The sequence below is a fragment of the Balaenoptera physalus genome (assembly GCF_965194825.1).
Source record: "Balaenoptera physalus genome assembly, chromosome: 20".
In the NCBI taxonomy this organism is placed as follows: domain Eukaryota; kingdom Metazoa; phylum Chordata; class Mammalia; order Artiodactyla; family Balaenopteridae; genus Balaenoptera; species Balaenoptera physalus.
In genome coordinates this window covers 15,149,045-15,169,676 of record NC_138901.1, presented here as the reverse complement: position 1 = coordinate 15,169,676, position 20,632 = coordinate 15,149,045, and the positions used below count along the sequence as shown (strand labels likewise).

Below are 20,632 nucleotides of genomic sequence, written 5' to 3'. Positions count from 1 at the left end.
CATCTGTGTCCGTGTCCCTCACAGGGAAGCCAGGGACGGGGGAAGCCCTCTCGCCTCCTGACAGTTAAGGGGTCACTTCTCGGGGGTCTTCATCCTCCTCCAAGAAGAGGCTGGAAAACACCCAGAGCTCTGGCCCCAGCACCCCCCAGCGCCCATACCAGTCTCCCCTTCAGCTGGGGCAGCTGGCCCCTGTCCTGCCGTGGCAGGCAGCCCCTGCCAGGCCTGGACACCAACCCAGGAGGGCTCTGGGCAGCAAAGGGGAAGCAGACATTCTGGGCTTCTGGAGCCCTGCCCCAGCTGTTCCCATAAATGGCCAAGTCCCCCAGATGGAAGGCTCCTGGCTGTCCTCTGGTTCCCTGGGGAGGGCGCCTTGCATGCCGAGGCTGTAAAACTGGCCCCGGCGTCACCTCAGGCGCCTGCCTGCCCCAGTTCCATTTCCACTCGAAAGAGTGGGCAGAGCCACCAGAGTATTGCCCACAGGACCCGGGGTCAGGACCCTTCACCCCAGCTAGGCAGTAGCTGGTGCCCACGCAGGGACTGACTGCTAGGGGACACCCCTGCCCGTACCCCCAGCACATGCCCTCGCCCTGAGCCTTCCTTGGGAGGCCAGCATGGGTTTGAGGGAGTATCATTTTGAGAGACATTTTAAAATCTCTTATCTACATGTTTATTGTAGAAAATCTAGAAAACACAGAATAATATAAAGAAAATAAAAGCCCTTTATATCAACACAGAGATAACCACTGTTGACATTTGGTGTATATCTTTCCAGACTTTTTTTCTCAGCACATATTTTAAGTGGGGTCACACTGTATTTACAGTTGTGTAACCTTTTTTCCAGTTAACATGACTAGACCTATTTTTTTAGATATTTAAATGCCAAACCTAGAAACTGGCCAAAGCCTGGCCGCCTCTGTGAGGACCCTCGGCCTTGAGCCTCTTCTCGGCTTTGCTGATGACTTGGCCCAGCCCCTAGTATCTGTCCCCCAACATCCTTTAGTCCTCAGCTTTTGCCCAGCCCCCCAGTCTCCAGCTGCCATTGTGTCAGTGTGTGTGTGTATGTGTCTGTGATTGTGTGTCTGTGATTGTGTGTGTGTCTGTGTTTGTGTGTCTGTGTGTGTATGTTGTACATAGACTTAATTGTACAGGCCTGTTCCATGGGGCAGGACGTGGAGTTGAGGTATTTTGGATTTGCAAGAGGGTGGAAGTTTATGATTACTTAGAACAATGGAATTTATAAACATAGCCTCTAAATAGTTCCAAGCCTTCTACCACCAAAGACTTCTTTAATTACCCCCTCCCCAGCCTGATGTTTCAAAAGCTCTTTGCTAGACGAAGGTCACTGTCAAATCACCCCCTTTCCTATCTTTATGAACGACATAGGTTCCTGCTGCCTGTCAGAGCTTGCGGGCAGTGTGAGAGCAACAGCATTCAACACCCAAAGGTCTGAGGTGCAAAGAAGACTTAACAGCCTTATCCACTAGGCCTTTTGAGATATTAAAACTGTTCAGACTCCTGTTTCTGCCTCCTCGGATGAGTGAGGAGGGGCCATGTCTACCTGGGAGGTGGCCTAGGGAAGAGGAGGTGGTGACAGCAAGAAGAGGGGCCGTTCCAACATTTTCTCCCAGTGGCCTGAAGGCTGAGCCCTGCCCTGCGCTGCCCGTCAAGCAGTCATTTCTCTGTGACAGCTCTGACGCACACAGGCCAGGGGTGATGGTGGTTTCTCTGATCTCCACCCCCCCCCCGCCCCCAGCTGCTCACTCTGGCTCTCATGAGTGAGTCCAGTGGCTTTGGATTAGGCCCGAGTCAAATCCCACCTCTGCACTTACCAGCTATGTGACCTTGAGTGATTTACTTCCATTTTCTGAGCCTCCATTTTCACATGTGTGAGATGGTTCTTATGACGCTGCTTATAATTGTAATGCTTATAATTATAATGGTTCTTATGACGCTGCCTCACGATTGCTGCAGTTGATCGAATGAGATAATACAAATTCCCGGTGCCTAGTTTCCTCTCTTTGTAATGACTGCATCATCTCCTGATAAAGATCGCTTCATATCTGCCTCCCACTTCAAATGTCCCCTCGAGTCGCAAACTGGAGAGCTGGAAAGGCAAGCCCCTCACTAGAGAGACAGAGAAAGTCGTCCAGAGCAGCTCACTGCCAGCTGGATAGACATTTCTCATGATTCCTCCGTGCACCATTGGACGTTCTCTCCCTGGGAGTGCAGTGAGCTTGTTCACCTCAGGGACTCGGCTTCCATCGGTTCTGGAGACGCTCAGCCATCATCTCCTCGTCCTTTTCAGTCTCCTCTTCGGGACTCCTGCCAGACCCAGCTTGGAGCTTCCTACTTTGTCCTCTGTGTCTCCTCATTCCCGCTCGTATTTCTCATCTCTTTTTCTGTCCTGTGCTCCAAGCGATTTTCCCCAGCTGTGTTTTTAGCCTGTGCATCGAGATTACTGTTTTTCCAATTTAATAACTGTATTTTTTATTTTTGCATCTCTATTACTTTCAAACCTACTGTGTTTCCACAAAAGTCTATCCTTGCTTCACAGATCCTGTTCCTTCTCTCATCCCTTTAAAGACCTTTTTTTAAACTGTTGTAACATATACATAACATTTACCATTTTAACCTTTTTTTTTTAAATTTATTTTTGGCTGCATTGGGTCTTCGTTGTTGTGCTGCGCAGGCTTTCTCTAGTTGTGGCGAGCGGGGGCTACTCTTTGTCGCGGAGCACGGGCTCTAGGCACGCGGGCTTCAGTAGTTGTGGCGCACAGGCTTAGTTGCTCCGCGGCATGTGGGATCTTCCCGGACCAGGGCTCGAACCCATGCCGCCGGCATTGGCAGGCGGACTCTTAACCACTGCGCCACCAGGGAAGTCTCATTAACCATATTTAAGTGTACAGTTAAAAATGGCATTGAGTATATTCAATTGTTGTGCAACCATCACCATATCTGTTCAAGTCTCTGCTTTGACTTCTTTTGGGTATACACCCCAAATTGAAATTCCTGGATCATATGGTAATTCTATGCTGTTTTCCACAGTGCCTGAGCCATTTTATAGTCCCACCAGCAGTGCACAGGGTTCCAATTTCTGTACGTGCTGGCCATCACTTGATGTTTTCTGGGTTTTTTTGTTTGTTTTTTTGTAATATCCATCCTAGTGGTATCTCGTGGTTTTGATTTGTATTTGCCTAATGATGAGTGATATTGAGCATCTTTTCAAGTGCTTATTATCCATTTATATATCATCTTTAGAGAGATGTCCGTTCAAGTCCTTTGCCCATGTTTGAACTGGGTTGTTTCTTTGTTCACTGCTGAGTTTGGGGAGCTCTTCACATATTCTGGATATTAATCACTTATCAGATCCATGATTCGCAAATATTTTCTCCAGTTCTGTAGCTTGCCTTTTTACTCTGTTGTTAGTGTCCTTTGATGTGCAAAAACTCTTAACTTTAATGAGGTCCAACTTGTCTGTTTTTTTCTTTTGTTGCCTGAGCTTTTGGTATCATATCCAAGAAATCATTGCCAAATCCAATGTCATGAAGTTTTCCCCTGTGATTTCTTCAAAGAGTTTTATAGTCTGAGTTCTTATGTTTAGGTCTGTAATCCGTTTTGAGTTAATTTTTGTAGATGGTGTAAAACCCAGATTTTAAGTCCCTTTCAGATTGCTCTAACACCTGCCCTTCCTCAGGTGTGGTCTAATCCATGCCTGTGTCTGTAGTTTAGCACAGACTCTGGAGTCAAACTATGTGGATTTGAGTCCCACCTCCACTATTTGCTAGCTATGTAACTATGAGCAAGTTTCTCAACCTCTTCGTGCCCATTTTCCTCATCTGTAAACTGGGGGAGTTGATCTCAGTACCTACCTCATGGGTTTGTTGTGAGGATTCATGTCCTGAAAGCCCTCAAAGGGTCCCTCGCCCCTGGAAAATGCTCAGTGGGGGCTGGCGATCATTATTAACACCGACTGCATTGGACTTCCTCTTTTACCTGGAAATCTTGACCTATGAGCCATCTTCAGTGGGACAGCCTTCTGCAGGGGGACCCTTCCCATGCAACACCAGGTTGTGAAGATGTCCTCAGGGTCGGTTTCATGGTTGCTTCTTGCAGGGCTCCCTTAGAAAAGAAGCCGTCTGCTGGCTCCCTTGATGTAGGCAGTACTTCCACTACGACTGGCTATCCCCAGGCAGGCACCAATGCTGCAGCCCTTTGGGCATGGATGAAATTTGATTTACCACATGGGCCCCCACTCACTGCTGCATGAGCCCTCCTTGTCTCCCAGGCATCTGAAGAGTCCCTTTTCTTGCTTTCCATCTCAGCTCTGTATTTTGCATTTTTAAAAATACTATGTTTTGACCCCAAATAGACAAAGCAATCTTGAGAAAGAAGAACAAAGCTGGAGGCATCACATTTCCAGATTTCAAACTTCATTACAAAGCTATAGTAATCAGAACGTTATGGTATTGGCATAAAAACAGACACATAGATGAATAGAACAGAATAGAGAGCCCAGAAATAAACCCATGCATATATGGTCAATATATTTATGACAAAAGTCAAGAATATACAATGGGGAAAGGATAGTGTCTTCAATAAATGGTGTTGGGAAAGCTGGACAGCCACATGCAAAAGAATGAAATTGGACCCCTATCTTACACCATAGACAAAAATTAACTCAAAATGGATTAAAGACTTGAATGTAAAGCCTGAAACCATAAAACTCCTAGAAGAAGATATAGGAGGTAAGCTCCTAGATATCAGTCTTGGTAATGAATTTTTTTGGATTTGACACCAAAAGCAAAGGCAACAAAAGCAGAAATCAACAAGTGGGTCTACATCAAACTAAAAAGCTCATGCACAGCAAAAGAAGCCATCAACAAAATGAAAAGGCAACCCCCAGATTTTCAGAAAATATTTGCAAATCATATATCTGATAAGGGGTTAAATATTCAACATATATAAAGAACTAATACAGCTCAATAACAACAACAAAAACAATTTGATTAAAAAGCGGGCAAGGATCTGAATAGACTTTTTTTTCCAAAGAGGACATATGGATGGCCAAAAGTACATGAAAATGTGCACAACATCACTAACCATCACTACTCATGAAAATGCAAATCAAAACCACAATGAGATATCACCTCACACCTCTGAGAATGGCTATTATCAAAAAGACAAGAAATAACTGTGGGCAAGGATATGAAGAAAAAGAAACCCTTGTGCACTGTTGGTGGGAATGTAAATTGGTGCAGCCACTTGGAAAACAGTATGGAGGTTCCTCAAAAAATTAAAAACAGAATTACCATATGATACAGCAATTCCACTTCTGGGTAAAGGAAATGAAACCAGTATCTTGACATCTGTACCCCCGTGTTCATTGCAGCATTATTCACAATAGCCAAGATATGGAAACAACCTGAGTGTCCATTGATGGACACTGAAAAGGTAATACACACACACACACACAGGAATACTATTCAGCCATGTAAAAGAAGGCAATCTTGCCATTTACAACAACATGAATGGAACTTCAGAGCATTATGCTAAGTGAAAGAGGTCAGACAGAGAAAGACAAATACTGTATGATCTCACTTATATGTGGAATCTAAAAAACAAAAACACAAAGACACCCCAAAACAAAACAAAGCTGAACTGAACTTATAGATTGGTGATTGCCAGAGGCAAGGGTGGGAGGATGGGTGAAATGGGTGAAGGCAGTCAAAACGTGTAAACTTCTAGTTACAAGATAAATAAGTCCTGAGGATGTAATGTATAGCATGATGACAATAGTTAACAACAACCAAAAAGTACTGTTTTTATCATGGTAGACAGTCCTCTACCTTCCAAAAGCAAACTCATAGTATCAGGCTCTCCCTGGGGAAGCAGGTGTAAGCACAGGGAAAGGGAGGAAGGGTCCTGCACAGCCCTGGGATGATCATACATCCCACAAGAGAGAAAAAGGCCAAAAATATGAACATAGGAGGTCAAGTCAGAAGAACACGGAGAGACAACTGTGCTTCCAGAGTCCAGAGACCCAGAGATGTCATTTCCTTCCATCCATCCATCCTCCCACCCACCTGCTCAGAGGTGATCCCAGCCGGTGGAGGGAGGAGACTCATCAATCCCTGGTCATGGCCAAGGGTGGCTCCAATGCCAGGAAGAAGTGACTGAGTAGAATGAGACAAGCTCTGGTGTAGAAGTCAAGAGCCCTGGTTCTCCTCTTGGCTCTGCCACTGACTAGCTGTGTGAATCGGGTCGTATGGCTAGATCATTCTAGACCTCAGTCTCCTCACCTGTAAAATGGGGACAGTTGGACCAGAAGGTAGGTGGGGGCTTTCCAGTTCTGACATTGCATGGCTGACCCTTTGGCCCCTGATGTCACAATATGGAGCTTGATTGTGATTGGCCCATAGCCTCACCCAGCTCTGCTGTTCTCCTGGTCATGGGAACAAGATAGACTTGCCCTGGACCTTCCTTACTTGTGCTCTTCTGTTATGGGCAGCTCTTGCCATGGCTCAGGACCGAGGGTGATCAGAACTCAGGTAGGGCTGGGACCTGAAGGAGCATGGGATCAGACAAGGGCACCAGGCAGGGGCAGACCCCTCCCAGGACAGCATTATACCCGTCTCCTTCTCCGCAGACAAGCTCTACAATGAGACCGTGGCAAAGGCCTTCCTGCAGTTTTATGAGCATACAGCCCAAGTTGTGTGGAACCAGTTCATGGAGGCCACCTGGAACTATGTCACCAACATCACCAAGAAAAATCGCGAGGAGATGATGTGGTACCACTTCCACCCCAGCCCCTTCTCCCCTTGCTCTTCTCAGGGGTCTCGGTGGGGGGTTGGGGGGGGAACCACACTTTTTGCCCCCTTTCCAGAGCTAGAGGAAAAAGGGAAGCCCCAAAGTACATGTCAAAACAGACTGTAAGCTCTGGGCCTTTTGGTAGCCCTAAAACATCTCTAGGCAAGAGTCTCTTGTTTCTTTCCCCTTGTAGATATCACCTGCTTGCTTTTAAGGACCAGGCTCCCTCCCTTCTCCCTCTTAGCAAATTTTCAATGATTCCAAACCCTTAAAGTGGGCTTTGGGGGACTTCCCTGGCAGTCCAGTGGTTAGGACTTCACCTTCCAATGCAGGGGGTGCGGGTTCGATCCCTGGTTGGGGAGCTATGATCCCACATGCCTAGCGGCCAGAAAAACAAAACAGAGCAATATTGTAACAAATTCAATGAAGACTTTAAAAATGGTCCATATCAAAAAAAAAATCTTTAAAAAAAAAAGTGGGCTTTGGGAGGAGCTTGGGGGGTTGTGGGACCCTGACCCTCTCCCTCAGCCTCACATGACAAACACAGTGACCCTCCTTCCAGCTGGACAAGGACACGGAGAGGCCCCAGCACACGCTGTACTTTGGCATGCGGGCCCTCCTGTTTAAGATCGCCAGCTTCCAGGACCCAGCCGTGAAGCGCGTGCTGAGTGAGCTGCAGAACTTGGACAGGGCGGCCCTGCCCAAGGAGGAGCTCCGGGAGGTGAGGACGAGCCCCCAGGCCTCCAGGCACATGATCCCCACCCCAGGGTGGGTGGGCTGTCTGGCGGGGAGCCGCAGGGGGCAGGAGGGAGGTTGGCAGGCAGGGCCAGAGCTTCCCCTGGAAGAGGAGGGAAGCAGAGACTGGTGGGAAGATGCCTTGGCCAGGCCCGCCTCTCCAGGCTGGTGGGGCTAGCACCGGGGGTGGGCCCACAGGTACCGGCCTGCCCTGGGTGACACCTGTCCCCCCAGTGCAGCCAGATTGTGGCCCACATGGAGACCACGTACAGCATGGCCCAGGTGTGCCTGAATGCGGGGCCCTGCCTGCCCCTGGAGCCTGGGGAGCGCCCAAGCCCACCCCTGCCAACCCCCGAGTCTCAGCACCAGCCCCTTCCAGGAGCCTCCAGACTCCCACCCTCCTCCTGGCCCCAACTGCCCTTGTTGGTGGGGGCGGGGAGAGTGGGTGCCTGGGGCAGGTGAGGGCAGAAGTCCACCCGCCGGAGTGGGTGGCCTTGGCTCCTTTTCCGGGCACAGGCCTCCAAGAAGTCACGGCCACCTCCCGGGAGCAGAAGGAGCTGCTGTGGGCCTGGCAGGGCTGGCGGGATGCTATGGGTCGCCAGCCCCGCAGCACCTTCGAGCGCTACGTGCAGCTCAGCAACAAGGCTGCGTAGCTCAACGGTGAGGCCCCTCCCCCCGCACCTGCCAGCCAGCCCAGCCAGGGGCAGACCGGGTACTGCGTGGGGCTCAGGGCAATGCTGGGAAGGGCGAAGCAGAGTCTGCAGAGGGGAAGGGTGGTGGTAGGACCTGGAGATGGGAACCCTGAGCCCTGCCGCTGGGGAGGGCAAGGTGGCTCACTCATTGTGTGGTTCCACAAACGGTGATTGGGCACCTACTGTGTGCTGGTGCTAGGGAGGTTCTGAGGATGCACAGGTGTAAAGACAGAGAAGGTGCCCACCCTCCTAGGGCTTACAGTTCGCTGGGGGACAGACGCACATCTCCAGTTGTTGCCACCCGGGATGAATGCTGAGCAGGAAGGGGCTGCAGAGAGAGAATAGGGGAGCCCTGCTTCAGCTAGGTGGTCAGGGAAGGCCTCGCTGACGTTTATCCAAGGCCTGAAAGATGGAACGAGCCAGGCAGCAAGAAGAAAAGAGCATCCTGAAGTCCTTGGGAGGATCTGAAGGAAGGCAGGCTGGGTGGGTAGGGCTTGAGGTGGGTGAGACAGGAACAGGGCTTTACCCAGGTCCTATCCAGCCAGGCAAGGGGAGGAGCACACAGTATGTACTTTGCTAAGTGCCTTTCCACCCTGATCTCATCCAATACGGACAGTGGCCTTGGGAGGTGTTTTTCCTGTTTGGCAGATGAAGACCCCCAAGGATCTGGGAGGTCAAGTGACTTCCCTAGAAGGTGCTTGGGTCTCCTGCCAGCCAGGCCAGGCTGAAGGGTGGTGAGCGCCTCTGAGCCCCCTCCCCTGTCCTAGGTTACAAAGACATGGGGGCCTTATGGCAGTCCACGTACGAGTCCGACACACTGGAAGAAGACCTGGAGCAGCTCTTCCAGGAGCTGCGGCCGCTCTAACTGAACCTGCACGCCTACGTGCGCCAGGCCCTGTATCGCTTCTACGGGCCCGAGCTCATCGATCCGAGGGGGCCATCCCTGCCCACGTTCTGGGTAAAACCCCAGCTGGCAGCAGAGGCAGGGCAGGCGGAGTGGGCCTCCAAGCAGGCAGGCGAGCAGACGCTCAGTCGGGGGAGAGCCGGTCTCCTGCCTCCTCTTAGCCCTCCCCCTCCCCTTCCAGGCAACGTGTGGGCTCAGTCCTGGGTCAACATCTTAGACCCAGTCCTGCCCTTCCCGGAGAAGCCCCCTGAGGACATCACGAAGATCATGCGAGGCCAGGTCAGCGCTCGGCCTCGGTCTGCCCCTGCCCCCTCCGCAGCCCTGAGGGGGGCCCCCACGCACTTCCTCTTCCTCACAGCAGTGGAAGTCTGAGAAAATGTTCCAAGAGGCTGAAAAATTCGTCACCTCCCCAGGGCTGCTTTCCACCCCTCCTGGGTTCTGGAAAAATTCCAAGATGGAAAGGCCAACGGACGGGCGGGAGGTGGAGTGCCACGCATCCGCCTGGGACTTCTACAACAGGAAGGACTTCAGGAGCTCAGCCTGCGGCCAGCATCACCCCCCTGCCTCTGCTCTTTCCACTCTCCACCTGTCTGCCTGGCTCAGGAGGGCGGCGGGGGTTGGGGGGTGAGCCAGCCACACGGGCCAGGTGGGTGAGAGCAAAGGGCTTGGCCGCTGCTTGGATGTGAGGCCTGGAGTAACAGCATAAGGCCCTGCTGGTCTCTGGCTCGACCACCCCCGTCCCTTAACAGAGCCTGAATGGAGAAATCTCTCCTTCTCCCAGGGCATCCCCATGCTCCTTGACCCTTGCCCTTTAACCCCAGGATAAAGAAGTGCACCGAAGTGACCATAGAAGACCTGCTCTCCATCTTCCACCAGATGGGCCGTATCCAGTACTTCCTGCAGTACAAGAACCCCTCTGTGATCTTCCGCGCAGGCGCCAGCCCAGCCTTTGCAGAGGCCGTGGGCTCTGTGGTCACCCTCTCGCCTCCTCCCGTAAGCACCTGCTCAGCAGAGGCCTGCTCAGCCACCAGCACCAGGACGAAGGCGATGGGACCAAGGGGATCATGGGAGGCCAGCCCGGGCCTGGGGCTGCAGCTGGGGCTCTCCAGGCAAAGCTGAGGGGAGGCGGAGCTGGGAGCAGCCTCCTAACGGCCCGGCTTCCCCAGAGGAGGAGCTCGGTTTCCTGATGAACGTTGCCCCGGAGAAGATGGCCTTCATCCCCTTCGCCTACCTGGTGGACCTGTTTCGCTGGAAGGTCTTTGACGGCACCATCGAGAAGGCCGTGTACAACCAGGAGTGGTGGAACCTCAGGTGGGGAGGACCGCTGATCGGGGCCCGCTGCCCAGGCCCAGCCCCGGTGTGGGCTTTCCCAGGGCTTTCGGGGCAGCCTCAAGGGTACCGCCTGCTACCAAAGAGCGCTGCTGCCTCTCCTGTGAGGGCAGAGCTGGGCGTGAGACGCTGCTGACCCGGGGCCGTGGGGAAGCCCTGGGGTGGCGTTGCCTGTTGGTTGTCACCGGACAAAAGCGCTCCTGCTGAAGTGGGTAGGGCCCGAGCGTGCAGTCATGGGGGGTCCTGTCGAATCCAGGACCGGCACGGAGCAGGCCCCTTAGCCTCTCTGGGGATCCTGGGAGGCCGGGAAGCTCACGCAGTCGTTGCGCCTGGGCTCCTCCAAGAACAGGACACTGACTGCCGGGCAGGCCTTCCTGCTCCTCCCCTCCCTTTCTGTGCCCACCAGTGGGGCCAGCAGAAGGGGCGTTTGGGGGGCTGAGCTCTTTCCCTCCTGTGGAAAGAGTCCTCATGGGACAGGGGCAGGCCCAGTGCCCCCTTTCCTGCTACCCCGACACACACACACACCTGCCTCTGACTTAGCATCCGCAGACCTGTCTGTGGGCGGAGCTGGCAACGGAAGGAGCACCACCGGCAGTCAGGCAGCATCAGTCCTGAGTGAGGGGCACCTGTGTCCATCCCTCCACCGACCCCTGGCTGTTTGCTTGGATGATAACTGCCCATGACTATGGCTTCTCCATCTCCACTAGGAGATGGTCAGACTGACCAGCTCAGGTCTGCTTGCTACAGACGACCCGATGGGCCTGCTAGCTCTGCACCAGGCCCTTAACGTTGGCCATTCACAGAAGAAGAAGGTGTGACCACCCTGCGGTCACACCGCCATCCAGGGATGGCAGAGCTGGGCACCCCTCCCTTCGTCCTCTCACCCTCACACCCCCGCCCTGAATACAGGGCCAGGCCTCACTGGTGGGACAGGCAGGGTCTTGACTTCGTGCCCCCTCCAAGGGCACCCCCACCAGCCATGTGAGGTGCCTGCCCAGGACCTTTTCCTTCCTCTCTCGGCCATGCCCACCACGACCTGAGTGATGGAAACCTGGGGTTGAGGGAAAGGGAAGGCAACTCCCTGGTCCTTGAACAAAACCCTGTCAATGAGAGAGGAACTCCCCTGAGAGGATGGTTCAGGGCTGCAGTGGGCCAACAATGAAACTATGAGCTTGTTCATAGACTTTGTCTCATCCCAAAGATGGGTCATTTTATCCCCATTTCACAGACAACATTTTACAACAAGGCTCAGTGACAATCAGTAACTTTCCCATAGTCACACAACTCAGAGGGGCAAAACCAGACCTGAACATGAAAGTTATTAGGGTCTGCCCATGACTGTTCTGTGTCCTGCTACCAATTCCCTGATCCCTAAACCTCAGTTTTCTTCATCTGTAGAATGGGAATAGTAGTAGTACTATACCACAGGGATGTTACTCTGTTTTCTTCTTGGCACTTCTTTCTTTTTTTTTTTAATTTTTATTGGAGTATAGTTGACTTACATGTTGTGTTAGTTTCAGGTGTACAGCAAAGTGAATCAGTTATACATATACAGATATCCACTCTTTTTTTTTTTAAGATTCCTTTTCCATATAGGCCATTACAGAGTATTGAGTAGAGTTCCCTGTGCTATACAGCAGGTTCTCAGAAGTTATCTATTTTATATATAGTAGTGTGTATATGTCAGTCCCAATCTCCCAATTTATCCCACCCCCTCTTATCCCCTGGTATCCTCTTGGCACTTCTTATCAGATGAAACAACCTTGTTGGTTGGTCTACAACCGTCCCCCATCATTAGGATGAAAGCAGTGACCTTGCCTAGCTCATTCCCTCCTGTGCCCCCAGAACCAGGACAATGTTGAGTGAGTCTGTGTGAAGAGCTTGGCACGGTTCCTGCAGAGAGGAAGTGCTCAGTGTTAACTGTTGTTATTATTTGATTCTGATTCCCAATCCCATGTGTTTTCAACTCATTTATTTAATCAGTAAAAATGCATTAAGTGTCCTCTGCACGCCAAGTCGCTTTGATAGCTGTGCAAATGTTTCAAAAGGAAAAGGCTCTGGGAACCCTACCAGATGGCACTATCAAGCCCCCAATTTACCCCCCATCCCCAGGTTGAAGTACCAGGGCCTGTGCCCCCCTGTCCCTTGGACAGAGGATGACTTTGATCTGGGCACCAAGTTCCACATCTCTGCCAGCTTGCCCTACACTCGGTAAAGGTCTGGGCCCTGCCAGCAGAACCGGCTCTTCGAGTTGGGAGTCGGGGACACGGGACCCAAGCTGAGGATTTCCAGGAAGGCCCCAGATCCAAATGTCCCCCTGCACCCCTCCCCACCTCCTCCCATCAGACGGCACAACCTTCTGAGGGCCATGCCCTGAATCCACTGGGCTTTTACATCAGCTCCCGTGTGGAGGGCAGAGCTAATGGGAAAGCATGTCTGATGTCCCTGAGAGGAGGGAAGGAAAGAGGGAGGCCAGCATAGGTTTGATTCAGAAGGCTAGGAAGGAGAGCCCTTGCGGTGTTCCAGGGCCAGCCACCCCATTGTGACTGCTGACCCAGGCCCACCTCTGCCACCCCTCCCCAGCCAGCCTCGCCTTCTCTCCCCAGGTACTTCCTCAGCCTCGTGCTGCAGTTCCAGTTCCACGAAGCACACTGCAAGGCCTCAGGCCACGTGGGGCTGCTGCACTGACGTAACATCTATAACTCCAAGCCGGCTGGGAAGCTCCTGGAGTGAGTGCCCTCCTCCCTCCCCTGTCCTTGGCTCCCCTTCCCCACCTTGCTGGACGCCTGCCCCAGGGCCCCTCTTCTAACCTGGCCACCCTAGGCCCCCTGAGCAGAGCTTGTGTTCTAGTGGAAGTTCTTCCTTCTGTTAGACTGCAGTCTCTCCTATGTTAATCAAAGCTCATTTCGTCTTGTGTAGCCCCTTGTGGTCAGAGAGACTGTTTAGCCCCTCCTGCTAACACACACACTCTCACTCACTCACTCACTCACATAGCCAATAAACCAAACTGTCCCAGATCAGAACCCAGTGTTGGAGTCCTGCCTCTGCCTCCATCTTCCATCTGAATCTCCTTATTCTTTCCTGGCAAGGCGCTTGCCTAGCCTCTCAGCAGCATTTGATAAGGCGCACTCTGCTTTTTCCATCTTTTCTTGGAAGTGTTTGAGCCTAGTTCCCAGGCCGATCCAGGTGGCTTTCACACCAGCCTCTTGGCACACTCAGATCAGCTGTGGTCTACTTTGACCCCCTACCCGCAGTCTTTTTTCCTGCACTTGGTATCTAGCCCATCCTTTCCATCCCTGCCTTTGTGGCACTGCTTTCTGGTCCTGAAGCAAACCTGGAGTGGGGCGAGAGGCTGACCTGATGGCGGGAAGCATTTACTGCTACAGGCTGGGCTCTCTAACAAGCGCTCTTGCAGTGTTTCACGTTAGCAGCTCATAACTTTGCAAAATGGATATTATTATCCACATTTCATAAGTGATGAAACCAAAGCCAAGAGGGGTAACGTGATTGCACATCGCTCAACTAGGAAGTGGCAGAGTCATGCTTTGAGGCTCAAACTGACTCCAGAACACATTATCTTTCACCCTGTTGCTTCCATCAGTCAAACGACACTGGTCTGGTGAAGTTGACCTAGTCCGCTGGTCCCAAGATCAGCGCTCCAACCACTGAGACATGAAGCCCACCCAGTGACATGGTCTTTTCCCCATTGAGTTTCAACCGATTTCAGTAGGTCCATTACCCTAACCTGTCAAGGTCATGTTGAGTTTTATTCCTGGTTTCTCAGAGGATGAACAAAGCCTCTTTTTAGTATCCTAATAATTATCCACAATAATTTAGTATCCTTTGCAAATTTAATGAGCACATTTGTGATTCCACCAAGCCGTTCATCAGTAACCACAAGGCCAGATGGAGTTGCAGGACTGATCCCTGCCTTTGCTTGCAGGAGGGCTACACCTTGCATGCCTTCTTGTCTCCCTAGTCTGTTTGCTTTTCCATCTTTTCATACTACAGCAGTTTATTCTAGTCGACTGCCCAGGTTTGAGCTTCTCTGAATGTGTGAAACATAAGAGGCCTCTCTGCTCCCTGCATTCATGTCTCTGGCTGCCTATCATTTATTCATTCAGCAAACATTTACTTGTGCACGTGCCGACCAGCCTGCCCTGCGTCCAGCAGGGGGCAATGGGCCACAGGATAAATCAATAACCGTAATCCAAGAAAGGAGCTGGTGCAGTAGGAAAGGGCTTTGGTGAACATGCAAAGAGAGTGAGGAGGTCATGCCAGGGGATCAAGGAGGGATCTCTGACCCCCAACGCAGGAGTACAAAAAATAGCAGACATCCATTTTCTATACATCAACTCACTTTTGTTTTGTTTTGTTTTCTTGTTTTGGCCGCACCACGTGGCACGTGGGATCTTAGTTCCCCGACCAGGAATCGAACCCGCACCCCCTGCAGTGGAAGCCTGGAGTCTTAAACATTGGACCGTCAGGGAATTCCCAACATCAACTCACTTTTGACTCTGAGCCTTCATCCCGCTTGATCGCTGGGACTTTTGAGGTCAGTCATTCTCATCGCTTCCCTCCCCCACTCCACGCAGGGCACACAAGGCTCCCAGGGTCTGACTTGACACCAAGCATGTAGAAGCCTTGCCGGTCATCACTAGGCATATTGTGGAGGCGTGGGGCAGGCACATGCTTGCAGGGGAGAAGGGGAAGGGCAAGATTCTTGGCTGCTCTTTTGCCTAACACAGCTTAAAACTTGATTTTGCTATTTTTGACCCATCGTCCTAAATGTGATTGCCGTGGGACAGGCTCTGAGCTGGTTCTGCTGGGAAGAGAGGGTCGAAGTGGACTTGGTCCAAATTCCCAAAGTCCCCTGCCTCACCCAGCCAGCCACGAGGACCTGACCCTGTCCGTGGGGCCCGTTGCTGCCACGTTGGAGCTGAGGGCTCCAGGCAGTGCCCAGTTGTCACCCTTGCAAGTCTCATGTGCTGCCCACATTAAACCTCTTGTCCCGCCCAGCCTGAAAGACTATTTCTGAGTAGGCAGACTCTCAGTGGTTGACACTTTTCCCCCACCAGGTCCTTCCTTTTTCCCAGGACCTGGCATCTGATAAAAATCCTCTAACCTAAAGTGAGTTTTGTTTGTTTTTTTCTTTCTATCTTGATGACTTTTCTCCTCCATTTCTCTAGGCTCATAACTACATTTTCCCCTAGTGGTTTCTTCCAAGGATCCACTGACCTTTAGTTTCCCCACCTCATTCTTTCCCAGCTGTTTATTAAGCGACGTGTATAAGTCTTTGCAAGCAACAAAGCCCTCTTTGCTGCCATTATGTGACTTAATCCTCACCACAGTGAAATGCAAGTGTTAATGGAACCCGGTTTTACTGATGAAGAAGCTGAGGCTAAGAGAGGTTAAGTTGGTTGTCTGTGGTTGTGCGGCCCATAACTAGCACTGCTGGGTCTGAACCTGCGTCCTGTTAGTCTAGATTCCACACTCTGACTTCTGGGCCTCTCAGCCCCACCTGTCTCCTGGTGGGATCAGGGGAAACAGGTTGAGAAGCATCAACATAAGCCTCCTGCTGCCTCTGCGGGTGGCCCTGGGGTGGAGGAGCCCAGAGCCCTGGCTGCAGCACACTCTGTAACCCCACCATGAGTGCACGGGCCAAGCCTAAGGCTAGACCCCCTGCCACCAAGCACAGGGTGTGCCTTGAGACAGAGCTGACATTTCTGCAGCTCTGCAGGCAGTGCACACGATGCATCCCATGCTTATTATCTCTCTAATCATCCCACATGCTCCCTGTGAGACCGGAAGGGACAAGAGTGACCTCTCTCTACTAACACTGAGCACCTCATGGGAAACATGAGGTTTCCCTCTTGACTTTAGGCTTATTTGAGTCCAGGAGAACAGTAATCATCACAGTAGTAGTAATAATAATAATAATAATATTAGGCAAGCATTTATTGCCTACCTAGTATGCTCCCAGAATTGTGTTTATTTGGCCAACACAACAACCCTAGGAGATAGGTACTGTTATTTTCTCCATTTTACGGATATGGAAATTGTAGTTCAGAAAGGTTAAGTACTTGCCCAAGGTCCCACAGCTGAGCCACAGAGGACTCAAGCACAGGTTGGTGTTATTTCAAAGCTTGTGATTTAATCCACTGTGCTGAGCTCTGTTGGAAGAGTCTGGGTATCAAAGCCCTAAAGGCGGGGTTGGGCATACTGAGGGGTCCCAGCAGCATTAGCCGATTCCCCCGCACAGCCTCACAGCTGTACCCACTCTCCCAGGGACGTCCTAAAGCTGGGCTCGAGCAAGCCCTGGCCAGAGGTCCTGCAGAAGATAACCGGGGAGACCAAGGTGTCTACAAAGGCCCTCATGACCTACTTCAAGCCCCTGCTGAACTGTCTGGTCACCGAGAATGTGCGGCGTGGGGAGATCCTGGGCTGGCCACACTTCAGCTGTTCCTTTGAAGGTTTGGTGATCTGACCCTAATCCCGCCACTGTTCTAGCCCCAAGCCCTACCCTAGCCTGCCCTGGGCCAGCCCCTACCCCAACCCAGCCTTCACCCCTAGCCCATCTATGACCTGGCTTTCTGCTGTGGAACCCTGTCTGCACCTGATGCAGCCTTGGCCAAGACCACAGCCCACGCCCCAGCCACTAGCTCGCTCGGATGCTTCCTTGCCCACTCTCCAGCTAGACTGCCGGGCTGGCTTCTGAGCACAGGGTGGGCATCTTGCCTCCTGACCCTTGCACGGAGCCACTGCGGGCGCCATGTGGTACACAGCCCTGTCTGTACCGTCCCTTCCTTCTCTTCCTTTTGCTCCTCTTTCTCACCCTGCTTCCCAGGCAAGGCCCTCAACTTTGGCGTGGAAGGTAGGTGCCAGAGGCTGAGGGAGAAGGCCTGTGGCAGTCAGATCCTCTCTGATCACCATGAGGTACCCTCCCCAGTTCCACCTGCTCGGCAAGATTCCTATGTCTTCCACAGAGAAAGAAACAGACAGGGTGGCATTCCTGGGTCTGGAGCTGGACCCTGCCCAGGCCAAATCTGGGCAGTGGGTGTTGCTGGCCCTGAGCTTTGTCATGTTACTGGTGGTGCTGCTGCTGGCCTACAGGCTGTACATCCTGGAAAAAAGCTCACTGGCCCAAGACACCAGTGCGCGGGACACCAGTACACAGGACACCAGTGCACAGGACACCAGTGCACTCAAGTCACCACCCAAGGCCTACTTTCTAGGCATAGCCATGGAGCCCCACCAAGTTGTCAAAAAACAGTGGCTGCTGCTGGGCCTCTGCCTCATCCTGATGCTGTGCTCAATCGGCCTGACCATTCGGATTTTCACACAGCACAACAGGAAGCCTCCGTGGATGAGAGCTGAATGGTGGAGCTGGGACTAGACACCACTGTGACTGGTGAGGCTGGGGGGGCAGGAGGAGGGTGGCCAAGCCAGAGAGGATGTTGGGGAGGTTGAGGAGGGGACCGCTCGCACGCATAGTGCCCAACTGTAATTGGGTGCAGCTGTGGCAGATCTGGGTACATGCGGAGTTGTAACTGTGTGTTTGTGAACTCATGTATGTGAGGCCATGTGCACAGATGACTGTGTGATTCCATGTACACCCTGGGTTCCAGGCCAGCCTCCTTCCCTGGGGGCTCAGGAACCATGGTTTTAGTGACTCAGGGGCTGTGTCCCTCCAAGCCAGCCGTCAGCCCCAATTCATGCCCAGACCTTGTTCTTCATAGCCATGCTTTCTTCAGGAGCCCAACTGTGGGGCTGGACAGGGGCTGCAGTACCCAAGGAGAATCTGCTCTGTTTAGAAACTGGACACTGCTTCAGTCCCCTTATACAGTGTATTCAAGTAGAGCCAGACACTCCTGTACGAACCATCAGCGCCCAGTTCATGAGCACGATGCTGTGTACACTGGCCGGCCCCTCTTTCTGCTGATCCTCTGGCCTGCCCTGTGTTGGGCTGCATAATCCAGCCCCCAAAAGCTGCTTGTTAGCTGTCTGAGATGCGAGTAGCCTTACAAACTGCCCCATGGCCCTCCCTGCCCCAGTCCAGGCCCTCCCAAATGGAGAGAGTGGGTACCTGGGCACCAAGCGAAGCTTGATTAATGATTGACTTCTTTAATATTTAAACAAAGCTCATCTCCAGCCACTGCGCCCCAGAGATGGCCTTGTTCAACACACACACCTGCTGCCTGGGCTGTTGCCCTGGGGATTGAGCACAGGGCAAAGAGCACCTTTCGAGGCTCAGTGGGGGAGGGGAGGATGGGGAGGGAGAGCTTTAGGAGGACACTGGGGAATGAGTGCTCTAGGGGCAAACCTAGGAAGAGAGAGGGAAGGCCTCTGCTCCTGCCTCTTCTCAGCCTTTCTTTCTTGTGTTGTCTGTCTAACCCAAGGATGCCACACCCAGTATATGGGAACTTACCGAGTTCGGACTGAGGCCCCAGGGGCTGCTGGGGAGGCTGAGAGTCAGTGCCCGTCAGAGATTAGGGAAACCTTGAGGAGAAGTAGCATCACCGCCAGTAACCACAGAGAGGAGGCACAAGAGCTCCAGTTGAGCTAGTGGGAAGGTGGCCAAAAGATGGAACTGGCTCTCTCTAGACTAAGGATCTGAGCCCAGAAGTCAGGGGATCAGGGTACAGAAGGACTGTACCCGTGGGCTGAGACCTCCATGGATCCTACCTCTGCCCAGGTTTCAAGAGGCCTTCTTGAGTTCTGGCTGAGCCCGAGCACTTCCTGTTCTGACCGCAGGCTCCGCAGGCTCCTCGTTTGATGTCTCTGTCACTGCTGTTACTTTGCTGTGCTGCAGTGTCCTCATTTGTCCCCATTATTAGCTGTCAGCTCTGTAAGGGCAGGACACTGTGTAACACCTGTAGCCAGCACAAGCCACGGCACACAGTGGGGACTTGGAAAATGTTTGAGTAAGTGAATGAATGAGTGTCCCACTGCCCAAATCCCTCCTCAGAGCTCAGCACCCCACACACTGAGCCCATGAGAAACAGCCCCACCTTTCCTCCACAGACAGCTTATCCCCCCACACACAGGGTCAGCCAGGACAACTCTGCCCCCAGCAGGAGGCCACACTTGCAGCCCTCCCATCCCCCAGCCACAGTGGCCAACGAGGCCCCCATCAGGCACTGTGGCTCTGCGTGGCAAAGGCACATCCAACCCAGGACTCCGAGCCGCTCACCTGGACTCCAGCAAAAACCTCACTGAGCCTCCTTGTCCGTCTTCCCTCCCCCACCCGCCACTGTAAAATTTCTTTCACTGGAATACTTCCTTCATGTCTAACTGCTTAACAACTTGGTTGTCCATCAATTAAATCTAGATGTTCAAAATGGCATCTGAGGGTCCTTATCATTCCCTTCTTCTCCCACCTGACCTCTCCCACCCCCCCAGCTCAGCCCCTTGCACTGATTCCACCATTAGCCTTTGCCTAAAGTGCATTCCCCATTTGAATGCTTGCCCCCCAAGGCCTGGCTTGAAACTGGCCATTGGACCCTCTGCAAAGCTCCAAGCCCACCAAGATGCTCAGTAAACAGTGGTCCCCTTCTCTCCCTCCTCTCCAAGAAGCCTCTTTCAATAAACCTCACCCCATCCCCATCTGCTTATTCTATTGTATTCATTTTCAACCAGTACTCGGACACTTTTATCAGTGGTTACTTGCTAATAGGTAGTTTTAAATCTGTTCTCTTCCCAAGCAGTGCCTGTATGCTAAGAGCTCAAGAAAGCACCTCATTGCATATTTCTTGTGCATCACTCTGCCAGGATCAGGTGCTGGATGGGCTTGCCACTAGGAGTTCTACATGGACACCGAGGTTCAGCTGGAGGGCACTTGGTAAGGATGGGCAAGAGGTCTAACCGTACCATTGCCGGAGTTCAGCCCAACGGTCAGATCAGGAAAGAGACCTTCAGCAGAAAACCACCTGAGGCCTCTAACAACCCCTTCTGCACCACCACCCCCCGACCCCCTTGGCCTGAGAGAGACCGCCTGGTAACGTCCGGACTGCCCTCTGGTACCGGGAACGGGTCTGAGAGGGGCCGAGGCCACAAGCCATTGGGACAGAGCAGAAGCTCCTCCAAGAAGTCCTGGAGAGGGACTCCCGCCCAGCTCCGCCCCCTAGGAGTCAGGGCCCCGCCCCTGCCCCGTTGAGTCCCGGAG

At 52.5% G+C, this 20,632-nt stretch overlaps 1 protein-coding gene across 1 annotated transcript; it reads left to right on the top strand.

Annotated features, from left to right (window-relative positions):
* Positions 1–5,786: 5,786 nt before the first annotated feature.
* On the top strand, positions 5,787–20,601 carry LOC309651214 (angiotensin-converting enzyme-like protein Ace3; the record flags this gene model as incomplete). Its single annotated transcript, XM_082443658.1, is given in 19 exon segments — positions 5,787–5,813; positions 6,553–6,783; positions 7,370–7,528; positions 7,777–7,864; positions 8,059–8,192; positions 8,196–8,202; positions 9,002–9,096; positions 9,100–9,172; positions 9,175–9,192; positions 9,320–9,417; positions 9,497–9,669; positions 9,960–10,117; positions 10,120–10,287; positions 10,290–10,449; positions 12,580–12,678; positions 13,074–13,152; positions 13,156–13,196; positions 16,756–16,940; positions 17,454–20,601. Coding segments are annotated over 19 exon segments (2,403 nt in total). The 3' UTR covers positions 17,864–20,601.
* Between the last annotated feature and the right edge of the window lie 31 nt (positions 20,602–20,632).